Source organism: Rhinolophus ferrumequinum, chromosome 16, assembly GCF_004115265.2.
Source record: "Rhinolophus ferrumequinum isolate MPI-CBG mRhiFer1 chromosome 16, mRhiFer1_v1.p, whole genome shotgun sequence".
Taxonomy (NCBI): domain Eukaryota; kingdom Metazoa; phylum Chordata; class Mammalia; order Chiroptera; family Rhinolophidae; genus Rhinolophus; species Rhinolophus ferrumequinum.
In genome coordinates this window covers 24,520,757-24,534,402 of record NC_046299.1, presented here as the reverse complement: position 1 = coordinate 24,534,402, position 13,646 = coordinate 24,520,757, and the positions used below count along the sequence as shown (strand labels likewise).

The following is a 13,646-nucleotide window of genomic DNA, read 5'->3' as shown; positions in this document are numbered from 1 at the left end:
CCTGGGCCTGATCTCATCAACTCCAGTGACCCAGACCCCGTCACGGTTCTAACTTGAGAGGCCTTCTGTATAGCAACTAAGTTGGAAATGAACCTTATTATTAGAAAGCACACCTCCACAGGAACCAATCTCTTACTATTCTATGTTCAAAATGATTTTGACAAAATAAACTGTGACAAGTGCTTCTTATACAATTGGAGATAGGAGATAGTAAAGAAGGTGGTGGGAGGAAAAGGATGATGAAGATTGAAAGAGAGGGAGGAAAGAACTAGACCACCTTAAAATTAACACAATAGTGCTAAGCTTCTAAATGTTATTTAACTTTTAAATAACCTACAGGAGTCCCAATAAAAAGTAAGTCATGGCATAATGGCCATCTGAGTCCAGATTACACAACATTCATTCAACAATCTGCTGGATGAACAGGAAATGGACCAAATTACACCGTATGTGATTCTACCTACAGCGATGTCTTCACTCACCCGGATATGCTGGAGGTAGAGAGACAAGTCTCGGATAAAAGATTTGATCAGTCTTTCTTGCATCCGGAAGTTCTTTTCTGTTTCTTCAAATACTTCATCTTTTATCTGTTCAAAATAAACAAGTGCTGTTAGCAGATTTGGACTCTCCCTCAATCTACTTTACTGGCAAAAGTATCATTCTTAAAAACATCTTTTGTTTACATTTTAAACGTTTGATGTTTCCCTGAATCATACTGAATTGAATTTAAACACCTCTACGTGGTTTTGAACGATTTCCCAAATACGTAAGGTCCCCTTACCTTCATACCTCACCTCCAGGCTCCTGATGGAAATCCTTTGCTCTAGCCAGGCTGTTCTCACTGTTCTGGCACCTGCCATGTTTGTTGACCCGGTGCTTTTGCCCATGTTGTTGCTTCTCTTTACCCCATGCCAAACCTGCCCCTTTCCTTTAAGATTAAATCTCTTGCCAATAGGCTCAGGCTCATTGAGCTCCTGCTTTCTTAAGAACCACAGCATGTAGAGAACAAACTGCAACTTAGCAACTGATTATTTCTAGCTTGCCTTTTCCACTATTGGCATCACGTATATGTGGCATAGTGAGTGAAGTCTGGAGACTTCGGATCTACTCAGCACTGTCGATAAACTGTTTTTCAGATCTTTTAATCCCTCAGACTTTATAGTTCCTTGTGTATAACATACGGTGTTGAACTTAGGTGATCTCTTAAATCCCCTCCAGCTTAATAGGTCTACAATGTTAACTTTGTCTCCCTAAATAGATTATAAGCTTTTTATGGGTGCCTAAAACCACAATAATTATTATACGGTGACCGATCTGGCCTCCTGACTTGCCTGTGTACACACTATACGCAGCTGACCAAGACACAGATGGAGGGTTGGGTGGTGGATTCACATAAACAGTAGTTGCAGGATCCTGTCACCAGCTAGCAAACACCAGGGGAGGTACTAAGAGGGAGTCATGCCAGTGCCAGTTGGCACCATGCAGGCTAACCCATGGAGCCCTGACAAGCTGCCAACGACGTGCTGAACCTTCAGCTGCAGGAAGCTCACCTGTGGAGCAAAGCCAGTGAGGTGCTTCAGGTGACTGCTAACGCGGTTGGACTTCTTGATGATGGAGTGGATGTTCAGTTTGGAAATCTTCTCCATGAGACTATCTTCATCGCCCTTCCGGTACTTGAGGACTAGAGAGTGCGTCAAATCGGTGAATTACGAAAGCACTTTCCTGGGAGTAGAGAGACTACACTACGAGCTGTAAAGCAATACTAACAACCCAAACTAGAGCTGCTGCTTGTTTTCAATGAACTTATAACTGAGTAGAGACAAATGATTAATTCAAATTACCACTTATGGACAGACAGAACACTCAATAGCAGAGCTCTCTCTAGACTTTGCGTAGATTGCAGAAGATTAGAGCGAGACAAGGAAAGGTAGCAGAGGCGTAAGGAAAAGAGCCTAAGATTTGGAGTCAAGGAAACCTCTGAGTTCAATACCTGGGTCTATCATTTCATCAAAGTGTGGCCTTAAAAAAGTCACTAAACTTCTCTGAGCCTCATTTTCCTCTCCAGTAAAATGGAGAAAGTGATAGTACTTGCCTTAGAAAACTATCTTATCTGGTCTCATGTACAAATGAGACATTTATATCTAATCGTCTCACACAGTAAAATGCTATCCAGGAATTATTTAACCACTGTGTCATACATTAGGCATAATCGGCAGAAAAGACTGGCGTTAACAGCAAGGGGAAGGTGGCAGCAAAAAGGCACACTTTATTGTTGTGGAAGATAAAGACAGCATTACATCAGGAAATATGAACCAAGACAAAGGGCAAGATGGCCAGAAGGCTTTCACAGCCAGTCAACATGATGGCATGGATGGCATGAGTGAAGTAGAAGGCAGAGCAAATGGTTTTAAGTAAAGTGGGGAAAAAGGTGGAGAGACAGGCAAAGAGGTTCTACTATCTTATAGATTCTTTGAGGATATCAATAATACATGAGTTTAACATGGTCACCATGCTATACTCATCAAGTGTTCAAATTAGAGTCTCGACAAGAGATTTGATGAAAGAAAAAAGAAATGGTTCAGTTCGTACTACATCACAAAGAGTGGGTGGTTTGGTAACTGACTGTCCAGTGTTGGGAGGGGATGGGAGAGTCTCAGACCAGAGAGGCAGCTTACTGGGTGTAGGCAGGGATGGTGGGACCCAGAGATGTGGGCACGTTGGGGTTTTCTGAAAGAACACCAAAAGTCCTAACTTAAGTGGAGGCAGTAAAGTATGCAACCGGATGTGCAGTGCAAACAAATGTAGGCATGGATTGGAAAGGATTGCCTTCAATGAGTTGAGAAGGCAACCACCCGTGCCGGAAGGAACTCTGGATCACCCATTCATCGTCTGATCAGTCTTCATCTCTTGAGAAAGACTCTGTCTGCGATAAGCTTTCTCAGAGATGTCTGTTTCTAATATTCCATGATCGTGCTTTCATTATTACTGCTCTCTTTTTTCATATCACGTTTCCCCCAAATCCTACTGCCATTTCTTCATCACAGCCCTCTTACCCACCATCTGCCTGTCCATCTCTGGTGAAATAATTCTTTTGAGAAGGAGAACGTTCCCAAGCACATACTTCCTTTGCAGCAAGTATGCTTTTCTTACCCAGGTCCTTTCGACGTTTATATTCATTAATGTTCACGTTGATTTCCTTGACTGCCAAGACTGCGTTGGTCAAAGGCACTTTGTCTGGGTGGGATTCTGGGGTGGAATTCAGCAACTCCATTAGCAGCAGCGGGTAACGCATTACTCTCTGCACCGGTTTGATGAGGAAGGAGCCCAGGTTAATATAGTTTGTGCATCCCCTACAAGAGAAGGGAAAACAGACACTTTCATTCACTGTCAATGCTGCAGGGCCTACAGATAGGAATTGTTATTCCTAAATATAGCTCTGTTTGTCCATCCAACTCTCCAATTTCATTCATTCGTATTTACTGGGCACCTAATAAATACCAGGTACCGTTTTAGGTACTGGGGACTTAGCAGTGACTGTAACGAGTCCCTGCTCTGGTGGGAGGAGACTGGCAATAAACACGTCTTATTAACTGTCATTTGGTGGTAAGCGGTATGGAGAAAACTATAGCAAGGTAAATCTATTTCTAGGTTTCTGTCTATAAAGGAAGAAATGAAAGAAATGAGCTTGTGTATTAAGTGGCAAGGGAACTTACCATTCGTTGTACAGGCTCCTATAGGGCAGGGAGCATGAAAAGAAGAAACAGGTGATTTAGAGATAATGCTGATTCTGATTTTCATATTCTTCTCAGAATATCTACTAGTTCAACTAATGCCTATTAGCTGGGCAGACAAAAATCACATGGGTTAATAGGGAAACTATGATTGTCTATGGTGGCATATCTAGTCTATTAAAAAAAGTTAGTAAGCCTCTAACTTTGATCTACTTAGACATATACATAGTATGTCATCCTTAAGACCAAGAGATTCTCACCTGATGGTCAAGAATAACTAAATTTGCTCTTCTTACCTATACTCTTGTTTATTTGGATCAAACTACCTTCCTGGCTGCTTCTTACCCAAAAATACTCACATTATACTTTGTATGTTTAGATAAAATTGACTTAAATGGATAAAAGTACAAGCAGGCAGCCCATTAAGATTTCCATGGTATATAATGGGAAAAGGGCAGGTGACCTAAACGAACCTGTATAATACTATGCCATTTATGTTTAAAATAAGATAGATGGATAGATATCATAAGAAGCCTAGACATATACATGGGACTGACTTCCAAAAGGCAGACCTAAAGAGCTATGATGGAGGTGAAATGGTCAAAACTCCTACTTAAGATCTGCCAAGGAGTCCTGAAGATGCTTCTGGATCTTCTCATCCTTCTCATAGATTTCCAGCAGTGAGATGGCCTCATCATGATTCTGGCAGTAAACCTTGTATGTTCCCTCAAGCTCATCCCGGTGATCAAGAAACACAGGTCCTTTGAAATATACACAGACATACAGTGTTTTATAGTAACTCTCTTCTCAGTATCCTAAATGGAAAGTATATAACCAAACTTTTATATCAGTTAAATCCTATCATAAGAAATAACAGTAGGACTATGCCTTAAATAAGAAATTTCCATGTAATGGCTTAAAATTGTACTTATTTAGGGGCCGGCCCGGTGGCTCAGGCGGTTAGAGCTCCATGCTCTTAACTCTGAAGGCTGCCCGGTTCAATTCCCACATGGGCCAGTGGGCTCTCAACCACAAGGTTGCCGGTTCGATTCCTCGACTCCCACAAGGGATGGTGGGCAGCGCCCCCTGCAACTAAGATTGAACTCGGCACCTTGAGCTGAGCTGCCTGAGCTGCCACTGAGCTCCCAGACATTCTTCTACAGCAGCAGTTTCCAACTTTTCCTCTGCATATACATTAAATATATAGGACTTTAAATGAAATTTATTAAAATATCTGTAATAAAAAAATCTGTGATATAATAACATGTACTTCTTTATAAAGCATTAAATAGCAAAATGTAGCAGTGATCTAATAATCACCATAATTTATTTCTAAGTATGGTGAGTAACATAAGAAACTGGTAATCTTAGTTGCCTTTGGCTGAGTGTTAACTGATATTTCAAGATATTTGCAATACCTTAATTTGACACGAACATGTAATTTCAGTTGGTGACAAAGTCACAGGTGCTAATACTATGTGGTTTGTTCCCTATATTCATATCTTAAAAAAAAAAAAAAAACTGCTAAATTTCAGTGAGAAAATACTGAAAATCAAGATGGAAATATTTTTTTTGATCCAAGTTCATGGACTCCTTGAAATCTACCCACAGACACCTGGTCTACAGCCAGTTAGGCATAGGAATAGCTCCTAAGCAAACTTCTACATAGCAGTTTCGTTTAGAGCTGCTGCCTGAAGGCGCCGATTCTCTGACTTATTACAACTACTCTTCCTCTTGCCTCCTTTCCTTGGTCCTTCCTTCTTCAGCTCGTACAGCTCACCCCCTAAACAGTGTCCTCTCCTCCTTGTGCTCCCTTCTCGAAATATGATCCTACTTACTGCTTCTCCTGTAACTATTTCGACCAGATGCTCTGGACATAAGACCCTCCCTCTCAGCGAACCCCAGCACTTCCTCTACGACAACACCTCTGCTTCCCTCTATGTTGCACCCTATGGAATGCCCTACCCTTGTGCAGATAAGTTTCTATTTAAATTAAATGTATTCCCTTACTTGTAGCTCCTTTCTATAAGAGAAACCTTTTTGCATACACATCACACCCATGCTGCTTTGTCTCCCCGGCAGCCTCCCTTCTGTCTAATCCTGCAACTCAACAGGCACGGAGTGGGGCTGGCTTCCTGCTTGACCTTCAGGGCCGCTCTGTGATCCCGGAGCCACCAATGTCTTCTTCTGCTTTTACCACCCGGTATTTGCCTGCCTTCTTCTCTCACACTATTCCTTTGTATCCATTCCCTGCCAGCATTCCTAGAACCTTTGCTAGCATACAGCTGATCACTCACACTCCTCCATTCACTGTTCTTCAACCTCCCCGATAGTGACTATTATTCTATATCAACTACGGACCAGCAAAGCTACACCTTTATTTCCAGGGTCTTCCAAACTGCGGGTTACAACCCATAAACAGGTCATGAAATCTACTTCACGGGTCATGACCAGCACATTTTTGAGGAAATTAAATGGAAAAGAAAATATCAGAAAACACTGGACATAGTAAGAGTAAGCACAGGCATATACACACAAACACGTATCCTGGGTCCTTTAGTAAAGTATGTTTTTCTGTGGGACATGTTTGAATAATTTAAAAGTCAGTCCCTTATATATTAGTACATACCCAGAGTGTCCTGTACTTCTTTCTCATCTCAACCTCTTGATCTTCTAAGTCACCCAAGCCCTGAACACCTACCATTCCTTCCTTCCCGACTAGACCCCGTCCTGGCTGTACTAGGGTCCTTCTCCAATCAGGGTCAGTAAGTTAATTCAATGCCGCTTTCTCCAGCATCCGAGGTTACCTTGACTTTTGGCTGAGTTACATCCCTCACTGTACACTTTTCCCATTTCTATTTCTGGGTCACAAAGAGTGCTTGAAAAGTACATTGTTGAGAGGGAAAAAGGCTTAGTGCACAACAGTTTGAATAGCATGCTGCCATTTGTACAATTTTTTAAAAATGGGGATGGGGGACTGAGGTCGATAAAATATATATGTAATTGCTGTCATATGATAAATTATCTCCGGAAGGATATACTAAAAGAAACAGTAACACTGCTTCTGGTTGAGAAGAGCTGGGTGGGCTGGGGGAATGGATAGGAGACTTTTCATTAAGTAGTTCTCTGTACCTTCTAACTGTGTGCTATGTGAATGGATTAAACATAGGTTAAATTTAAAATAGATTAAATAAGTTAACCAAAACAAACACTTGCTTATGGGCACAGGTGCATCTCTCTGCTGGAGGTGCGGTTGGGAGGGGGGAGGGGAAACTAGCCAGTCCTGTTTGCAATAGAAAATTCCTGAACCTCAAGGGGGTGGGCCGGCCACACAAATAATTCCAAATGCATTAGAGGCTCCACAAACTCGGCATCCGTACTCTCCTGCCCGAGGCCACTGTTAACAGGACTGGAGTGGCCTGCGCGGCGATATTTTCATTCCAGGAATGTATTTTGATCCTGCGAATGGGTCCTTTGTGTGACGGGGGGTTGGAAGGGAACAGTGAATAGTAACCAAAACCTGTGCTTCTGGAGGGCGGGAAGGGATTTGGAAAGAGGCCCTGTGAGGGTGTGGGGGTGGGGGGCAAAGGACAAAATCATCAGTGTGGGACCCTCTCAGCTCCCCATCCAGCTCAGGCTCTAGGGGGTCAACAGCACCTCCAGTGAAAAACGAAAGAGCCACAAAACCCAGGAAACTTCTTTGCCTTAAAGAAGTAATTCCTCCTTCTGAAGCCACATTTAGAAACAATCAAGACCTTCAGAAAAGTTTCATTCGAGACCATTTTCAAGGTTAAACACACCAACAAAGAGACTTTAAAGGTCAAAACACCAGCCCACCTAGACAGGGATACATCTAGCATGGTTTGAAAATAAAGAACTGGGCCTGGCAAGGAGAGAGAGAGAGAGAGAGAGATGGCTGGAAAGGTCTGGAGGGAGAGCTATGGGTAAGAAGAGTCTGCAGGGAAGGGAGGGTGAAGAGTAGGAGGGTCAGGAGGAGGAGATGGGCTTGGAGGGGGGCAGAGGGGCTGCCTCCTCCCAGAGGAACACATCCTGTCCGCAGCCCAGGGCCTGTCCAGCTGTAATATTCAAACTCGCAGACTGAGTGAACTTTCCCCAGGAGTTCAGTGGGAGCTGCCAGTACCCGGTGTACCACAATTACTAATAGCAGCACTACTGCAGACTGGCAACTGCCCACAGAAAATGTAATTAAAAGGTAATCCTGTAGATTAAAAAATAAATTAATAATTCCTGAAGTATGGCAACGGTATTGTGGTTTTGTTTAAAAAAAAAAGTCCTAATTTTGTAGAGCTATATACTGAAGTATTTTTGGAGGAAATGATTATGTTACCGGAGAGTGGACTCTCCTCGGCGTGGTGTCCAGGTTCTTGGCGTCTCGAGCAAAGAACTGAACGAGATACTGAGGTAAAGCTGTGAAAGAGTAGTTTATTAGAAGAGATAATACACTCCAAAGAAATAGGAGCGGACCTGAGCAATATGATGTCCTGTCTGAGATTGCTTTAAAATAATCCAGTGTGTGTGTGTGGGGGGAGGGGGGCTGGGTGGAAAAAAAAATTGCTTATGCAATTCACATCAATCTTCCCTTCGCTAGGGGCTCAACAAAACTTTAAATTGCCTTCTCCGACTTCTCAGAACCTTCCCTTCTCAGATGTCCCAAATCTTGTCCTCTATGCATTGCCCATGGAGTGCACTGCCTAGTCTTCTGGCTGACCAACACCGAAGCCCCCAGCACAGAGTTCTCACACATCACAGCCACTGCATGTTGTCCCTCCCTTGTGAAGCTAAAATCCCTGCCTTTCAGCTCCTAGGATCTCTCCTCCACTATCCTGTGCACCGTCAACACATCTCAGTCTGCTACCTAATTCCTATTTGTCTTGGGACAAGAAGTAGAAGGGAAGAAAAAATAAACACAGTTGATATCTTATAGGGGTGAGATTATGGATATTTTGTTTTAATTTCCTAATTCATTGTTGTCATAATAATATACATGCAATAAAATAAATTGGAAGAAAAAAATGATTGTTTGATGAATAATCAATCGTGTTTATATACCAACCAATTTCTCTCATTTCTTTCATAATTCAAATATATGACCTACAGACACTTATTTCAAATACCTTACAAAATCGTATAAATGGGCTGTTTTTGCTTTATCATTTTATTAAAATGGGGTCACTGTGGCTTCCTTCTAGTCAATCAATGTGTGTTTCTCCTTCCTCAACTTCCCTGACCTCTGACCTCTCCAGTTAAACTGAGAACAAGACCCCAAGCTTTAGTTTCTCTTACCATTCCATTACTAGGCATACAGCTATTGTGTACAGAAGTTAATGGCATGAGCGGGGACGACAGAAAGACCCTAGTTTCCTCATCTGTAAAGTAAAAGTAATAGTAGTACCTAACCTCACAGGGTTGTTGTAGGGAACAACTGAGATCAAGCTTGACATCTCTTGAAAGGGTGTGTAGTGTACAATACACACTCAGGAAACATTAACACTGCTACACTACCATCTAACAGCCCACAGCCATTTCCCCCTCCTGCAGGACAGCACAGCCCTGATTCTGTTCCTGAGTCCATTTTTCTCTGAGGCGAGTCTGGTAAATACTGCCTAGTCTACGGCAACGTCATGATTCCATTACCGTCTCTAGTGATCAGTCCAAGCGTGTGCATGTAACCCAGTTCTGGCCCTCGAGAAATAAAGAGAAATCTGATGCAGGGGCCTCTGGAAAAAGTTTGCTCACTCTTAAACAACACAGGGTCACTTTTTCCTTCTGCTGGATGTTGTCATGTGTGTAGTGGGATGACTAGAACTGTGGTAGCATCTCGTGGCTATGATTCCAATAACAGAGCAAAAAGACAGGCGGCCCCCTCCCATACTGCACCAGAGCTGGTCTGTATGATCAACGGAAATGGCAGATGGTATGTCATACTGAAGATCAGGTTATGGAAGACGCTGTGGCTCCCACCTGGAGCTTTCTCTTTCTCTTGGATCACTCACGCTGGGGAAAGCCAGCCGCCATGTCCTGAGGACACCATGGAGAGGCTCACATGGCAAGGAGCTGAGGCCTGAAGAGCTGAGTGAGCTTCCTTGGAAGTGGATCCTTGAGCCGCAAATGACAGCAGCCCAGGCCATCAGCTCAACTCTTGACTCCAAACTCATGAATGACCCTGAGCCAGAACCACCCAGCTAGCCACTCCCAGATTCCAGACATGTAGAAAATATGACCTAATACTGTTTCTTCTTTTAAGCTGTTAAGTTTGGGTACAATTAGTTACACAGCAATAGATAACTAATACGGTTCCCTTGTTTAAAAGAAGCAGATGATTGTTTTTCAAACATTTTTGACAATAACCCACATGAACACATTTTAAATGATGACTCACTATACGTATATGTAGAATTGAAATAAAAGTTTCAAGAGACTGTAGTTAGTACATTCTGATATTTTCTATTTGATTAAAAAGTATATACTGGGTGTGACATACTAAAATGACTTCATGACGCCCTAATGGGCTGCAACCGTCAGTCTCAAAAACATCACACTAGGAGGAATAGAGCCGTTGGGCAGGATGCAACCCGAAGGAGGTTGGAAAACTCCAGACGCAACAACGAAGCTCAAAACTCGAAGATTGGCTAGGGGTTGGCGCGGTGGGCGGAGAGCAAGAGAACGAGCGGTTTAACGGCATGTTGCTGGCCAAGGCGCAGCAGCACGAGGGCGGCGTGCCGGAGGTAACGGCCCGCTAGGCGTCGGCCTGGCCTGGTCCAGCGGCGCCTGCCAACCCGGGCGGCTCTAGCCAGGCTCCCCAATCCCTCCTTTACCTTCAAGGGCTGAGATCCATTCCTGGGCCTCACGGGCTTCTGGGATCCCCCCACATTCTCACTGCGCCCCAGTTTCCGGTTTGGCCTCCCCGCCACATGTCTTGCCCCCCTTCGTATGAGTCCCGGGCCGGCGCGGCTCAGCATCTCCTATCTGAGCAACTCCGGGGATTTTTTTTTTTTTTTAATTTATTTTTAATTTATTGGGGTGACAATTGTTAGTAGAATTACATAGATTTCAGTTGTGCAATTCTGTATCACATCATCCATAAATCACACTGTGTGTTCACCACCCAGAGTCAGCTCCCCTTCCATCACCATACATTTGATCCCCCTCACCCTCATCCCCCACCCCCCAAACCCCCTTACGCTCTGGTAACCACCAAATTACGTTCCTCCGGGGATTTTGAACCTGGCTCTGAAAAACCCCAGACCGTGGCATCCGCCCCCCCCCCCCCCCCCGCCCGTCCCCCAATAGTCTCAAACATGCGTCCGCCTTCGTTTCCTCTCTGATGGCCGCCCCCAAAGAGCATCCCTTAGCCCGAATCATCCCAGACATTGGGATTTGCAAAAAAATAAAAATAAAAAAAAAATCACACTATACAATAAGCTAGAATTTCTTCTGTTGCTAACATCTCATGTCACCTCAGAGTAGGCTGCAGGTAAAAGAAGCTGAGGGCCAAATAACCTCTGAACTAAGTAACTAAAACTTAACTTCCCAGTATAACTACTGGTACCAGCAAGGCCCTTTTCCTGCCTCTTACTCAGGAAGTTAGAAAAAAAAAAGCTGCTTCTGAAACAACGGCAGGAGCTCATACCTACAGCATCGCTGGTTTCCAGATCTGCCAATAACTGCTTTGCGACCTTAATCACCATCTGCATGTTTCCAAAAAGACTCTCAAAATCAATGTTTGGTATCTGAAAAGGGGAAACAAAGTATAAAGATGCACAAAAATGTAAATTGACAGCATGTCATTCATATTAGGAACACCTCTTTAAGGATGATACAAAAATTATTCTAGGTCATCTTCACTCATTCTCACGAAGTTTCCAGAATAGAAACATCCAACATTATCTTTAGTGTCACCCTTTAACCCTGACTCAACTATTCTGTTCTCCCACCTTACTACTACCTTAGTAAAATGACTATAGAAACAATTTAGTCTATAATTACACGGGGATATGTATCCCACCCAGTACCCAAGAGCTGATGGCACTGCCCACTTCCTGTAGAAGTTCTTGGGAGTGACTGCTCCAGGAATACAAGCCCCAGCCCAGGCCAGGTGGTCAAGTAATAAGCAATAAGGACTGTAAATCCCCAGGAACTGTTAACCATTTTTCCTATCTCTAGCATCTAGAAAAGTACTTAGCATATGCACATGACAGTTAAAGAGTTTCCTGAATAAACCTGTATCAGGTGCTGGAGCCAGGTAACCCGTCATTCCCTGACTCATTATGTTATCACACAACCTTCCCAGTACAGTGACAATCCAGACTCCCTGGTACTGTTTCTAGGAGCCAAAGAAACAGGAATGTCCTGGTTAACAGTAGACTTGATAAGTGACAGGCTGTTGTAGGCTTAGGTTGATGACACACGTATGTTGGGACCCTTGAATTAAGAGCAACAGCAGTAGCCACTGCCTCTACTTCAAACCCAATAAATCTTTGTGGTGAAAGTTCCCATATCCCGATTTCTCAGGCTTGGAGAACCACATTCAAGGTAAAGCGAACTTTCTCCCATAGTTCCCACCTGCGCCTGCTGCAGCGGTACCATGATCCGCTCAATACACATCTCCAGATCCCGAATGTAGTCTCGTTCCGTCTGATGAAGTTCTTCTACCACCTTGGCTCTCTTCTCCAGCATCCTGTGCTCTGGGTTTTCAGTGGACACAGACCCAGAAGGGGACACAGGTGATGACGACTGAGAGGAGAGGAGTGTCATTTCTAGAAGGGAAAAGGGAACACGGTCAGCAACTCTGGGTGCCAAAGCAGGACTCCTCAACAGTTGGAGTTGAAAAGAACACAGTCCTTGAGAACCAAAGGCCTCACAATTGTCAACAATCAGGAGATCTGATCCCACACGTCAGTTCTAATCATGAACAGATGAAGAGCTTAGAAGGCCATCCCTGCAGAAAGAACTCCCATCTGTGTGGTACCGTTTTTAGAATTTGTCCTAAAAAAGAGTAGCTGGCCCAATTTTATGAAGACAAGTCAGTATCCACAACTTCCTTGGCAAATAGGTTGAAAAAAATCTGCTCTTCTTATTAAGAATTGCTTTCATTTAATTAGGTATAAAATCTATTCCATGATCTCAGCAACAGAAATACCAAGCTGGAAGTTAAAAACACAGAACACTAAAAAGAAAATGACGGGGAACATAATGCCACATAAGGGGAAGACAAGAATTAGGCAGGAATTATCCATGTGAGATCAGTCTTTGAAAAACATAACCAAAAACATGTTAGCATGATTAAATACCCTACGGGATCTTTTGCTAAACTGCAGTTTTCCCGGGCAACACCCCGGAGATTCTGATTCAGGGAATCTGGGTGGGACCTGTGTATCTGCAATTTTAACAAAATCCTAGGTGTTTCTGAATATGCAGGTGACCTTCAAGCTCCACACACATATTATCTAATAACCAAAGATAAAGTCAAACTAGAAATATCTGGTTTGAAATGACTCCAAATGTAAGATTGTTTTTCCATTATTCCAGACATATTCTAAGAAAAAGGCTTGATCTACAGTTTTGTTATCTGGCACAACCAAGTGAGAGAAAGCAGCCTCGACCCTCAGCCAGCTGCAGTGGAGACAAGAGGCTTTGAATCTTGAACTTCACTCCTTAGCGGGGGAGGGCCCGGGAAAGTCCATTTTTACCTCTGGGCCCCAGTTTCCTATCATCTGTAGCATAAAGATAATCATACCTGCTTCACAGAGGTGTTCAGGGAAGTAAAGAAAGTAATAACACAAGTTAGTCAGTCCTTTTACCACGATGGGCCAGAAAATGCAGTCTGCACCAGGTTAAGGTAAAAATACATCAAGGAGAAAAGACTCTGTTCAGATACCACAAAATTCTACTTTT

General features: G+C 43.3%; 1 protein-coding gene across 4 annotated transcripts in view; it reads right to left on the bottom strand.

Annotated features, from left to right (window-relative positions):
- Nucleotides 1–13,646, bottom strand: part of DNMBP (dynamin binding protein) — a 92,615-nt gene that overhangs the window by 11,957 nt on the left and 67,012 nt on the right. For all 4 annotated transcript variants that reach the window (XM_033130569.1, XM_033130568.1, XM_033130570.1 and 1 more), the window contains 7 exons: nt 12,315–12,508; nt 11,383–11,482; nt 4,345–4,492; nt 3,714–3,731; nt 3,151–3,350; nt 1,551–1,681; nt 483–587 (listed from right to left, as the gene is read on the bottom strand). In XM_033130569.1, coding sequence (XP_032986460.1) covers nt 483–587; nt 1,551–1,681; nt 3,151–3,350; nt 3,714–3,731; nt 4,345–4,492; nt 11,383–11,482; nt 12,315–12,508 — 896 coding nt within the window. The remainder of the gene's footprint in view (nt 1–482; nt 588–1,550; nt 1,682–3,150; nt 3,351–3,713; nt 3,732–4,344; nt 4,493–11,382; nt 11,483–12,314; nt 12,509–13,646) is intronic.